Source organism: Aplysia californica, unplaced genomic scaffold (genome assembly GCF_000002075.1).
Source record: "Aplysia californica isolate F4 #8 unplaced genomic scaffold, AplCal3.0 scaffold00967, whole genome shotgun sequence".
Lineage (NCBI taxonomy): Eukaryota > Metazoa > Mollusca > Gastropoda > Aplysiida > Aplysiidae > Aplysia > Aplysia californica.
The window spans coordinates 211,850-214,442 of NW_004798237.1; the positions used below are offsets into that span (position 1 = coordinate 211,850).

At 42.3% G+C, this 2,593-nt stretch overlaps 1 protein-coding gene across 1 annotated transcript in view; it reads left to right on the forward strand.

The window, feature by feature from the left end:
- Positions 1 to 2,593, forward strand: part of LOC101850855 (neprilysin-1) — a 39,192-nt gene that overhangs the window by 33,233 nt on the left and 3,366 nt on the right. The window contains exons 13-15 of the mRNA XM_035973047.1: positions 263 to 314; positions 1,113 to 1,180; positions 2,338 to 2,487. Of these exons, the coding sequence (XP_035828940.1) occupies positions 263 to 314; positions 1,113 to 1,180; positions 2,338 to 2,487 (270 nt within the window). The remainder of the gene's footprint in view (positions 1 to 262; positions 315 to 1,112; positions 1,181 to 2,337; positions 2,488 to 2,593) is intronic.

A 2,593-nucleotide genomic window follows, 5' to 3' on the forward strand; every position in this document is an offset into this window, starting at 1 on the left:
AAAAAAACTAACTAACTAAAAAAACAACATGGACAACTACAGAGAATAACGAAAGTAAAAACGTATTCAGGAAACGTTGTCATAGTTTTAGGGAAGTTTGACAGTCTCTTGGATTAAGGAAGCTAGGTGTTGGTATAATATTAAGAGACGTGTTATTGATATATATATAACAAATTATAATTGTCAAAAATGTTTTTGATTTTTGTTCATGTGGAGAGTGTGGTGTCTTATTTAATGATACCCCTATGTGTTGCACTTACAGCGTTTCCAGCCGGAATTCTTCAGCCCCCGTTTTTCAGTAAAGATTTTCCAAAGTAAGCGAATGTTTTTGTCACCGACATTGTTTATGCTTACTGTTTACTTTCTTTACAGGACATAATGTTACATTGTTTTACGAAACTAAAATTAACAACGGATTTAAGGTAAAACGCTACTCCTTCTTCCACCACACTCTCCTCACCCCCCTCCCCCCCCCCAAAGCCCCTTGAAAACTCCACTTTTGGTCTTTCTGACCCTCCTTTACAGCAGAGCAAGTCTAAGGAGAGAGGGGAGAGAAATAGAGAGGGGGGACAGGAAGGGAGAGAGGCGAGGTGGAGAGAGAGACCTTCAGGCACACAGACAGGGATAGAGAGGGGAGAGAGAGAGAGAGAGAGGAGAGAGAGAGAGAGAGAGAGAGAGAGAGAGAGAGAGAGAGAGAGAGAGACCTGCAGGTACACAGACTGACAAATAGACAGGTAGGCGGACAGATCGACAGGCAGACAGGTAGGCAGAACTGGCACGACTCTGACAGGAATATTGCTATACCTGGAGGTGTCATCTCTGACTCAGATGTTGCTGTATAATGACCCTCCATCATTCACGCTGCACATTCTGCTATACCCAGGCCAGTCCATGTTTTCATGTCGTCCATCCACGCCACTCTTTGTCTCCTCTGGCTCTCCGGTCCCCCATCCTTTCTTCAAGCACCCCTTTTTCTCAATGGTCCTATATCGTTTTAATTGACCATAGTATTGTATTTTCCTAAATGTTATTCTATTACTATATGATTCGTCTTATTACAACACTTTAATAAGGGTCTCTTGTATCTGAAAAAAGTTGTCATTCTTGTCCAGGTCCCTTAACTATGGAGGTATTGGCATGGTGATAGGACATGAAATAACTCATGGCTTTGACGAAAGAGGTACGTATATATACTTGATCGTGTACACACACACAGAGAGAGAGAGAGAGAGAGAGAGAGAGAGAGAGAGAGAGAGAGAGAGAACGAAAGAGAGAGAGAGAACGAGAGAGAGAGAGAGGGGGAGAGAGAGAGAGAGAACGAAAGAGAGAGAGAGGGGGGGGAGGGAACTAGAGAGATATATATATAGAGAGAGATAGAGAGAGAGAGAGAACGAGAGAGGGAGAGCGAGAGATAGCGGAGGAGGGGAGGGGAGGGAGACGTCGACAATGATGACCACAATGTAAAGAAGGAAATCAACATGTTTCAACAGGTGCCTTGTCATTGGTCTGCATCATATCATGGTCCTCTGAAGTTGTGCAGGGAAAAATGATTTGTAAACCCAAGTTTTCCTTATCAGAAGCTTATGCTGGGTCGTGATTTCCACTTACTTAAAGTAATAAGTTAAGGCAACTTAAGAAAAGAGCTGAAAACTGAAGGAACCCTGGAATATCCAACCAGCTGATAAGTGGCACGATCAGCAAGCCATCCGTTTCATGGGTTCTGGAGAGGAGGGAGGAGCAGCTATAGCATTGTACCTATTCTCCACCCAAGTAACCAGTAACTGAAGAGAATCAATAATTATACAGTAAAAGCAACCCGATGAGTTGTGGCTATGAGTAGTTACTGCAAAACATGATTGCACCAGGGAAGGAAATCACCCTATAAGAGCCAATTCCACGTATTAAGGTTTTAACGAATTTTTCAGAAGGAACAAAAAACTGATTAATGCAGGTGTGTATGAATTTTCGACACACTGGAAACGATCAAGCCTTAAAAGCATATCATATGATACGCGATTTGGGGATTCTTGGCTTTACTATCGGTTCCGTTGTAATTTTTGTTTCAACATCCAAGTTGTAACAAAATCGAATTGAAATCTATTCCGCACATCACAAGACGAGCTAATTTAGAAGCAAAGAGCTATGATAAGTGAAACAGTCATTTGCTTTTTATAGCGATTTTAAGGCGGGGAACTCAATGAAACTTATACAGAAATGAAACCCATGATACGCTCTTTCGATTGGAGAAAAAAAATTCGCGCCAAAATCATGACACGCGGATCTGGCCCTTACAGGACGAAATGTCAATGAATCCTATAAACATTATGCTTTTCTCAGGTAGACAGTACGACAAGACCGGAAACCTGGAGCAGTGGTGGAGCGACTCCGCTATCCAAAAGTTTATAAATAAGACACAGTGTATGGTGGACCAGTATAGTGCTTACGTCATGGAGGAGGCCGGGATGAATGTGAGTGTGCTTGGTGGAGGTAACCCAAGCCTATCTGACTCTCATGTTTCAACTTGATTATGAACCGGGAGTAGGCCTAAGCCATTGTGGAAAAGAATGCCCTAAAATGTAAAATTTGCTAACAC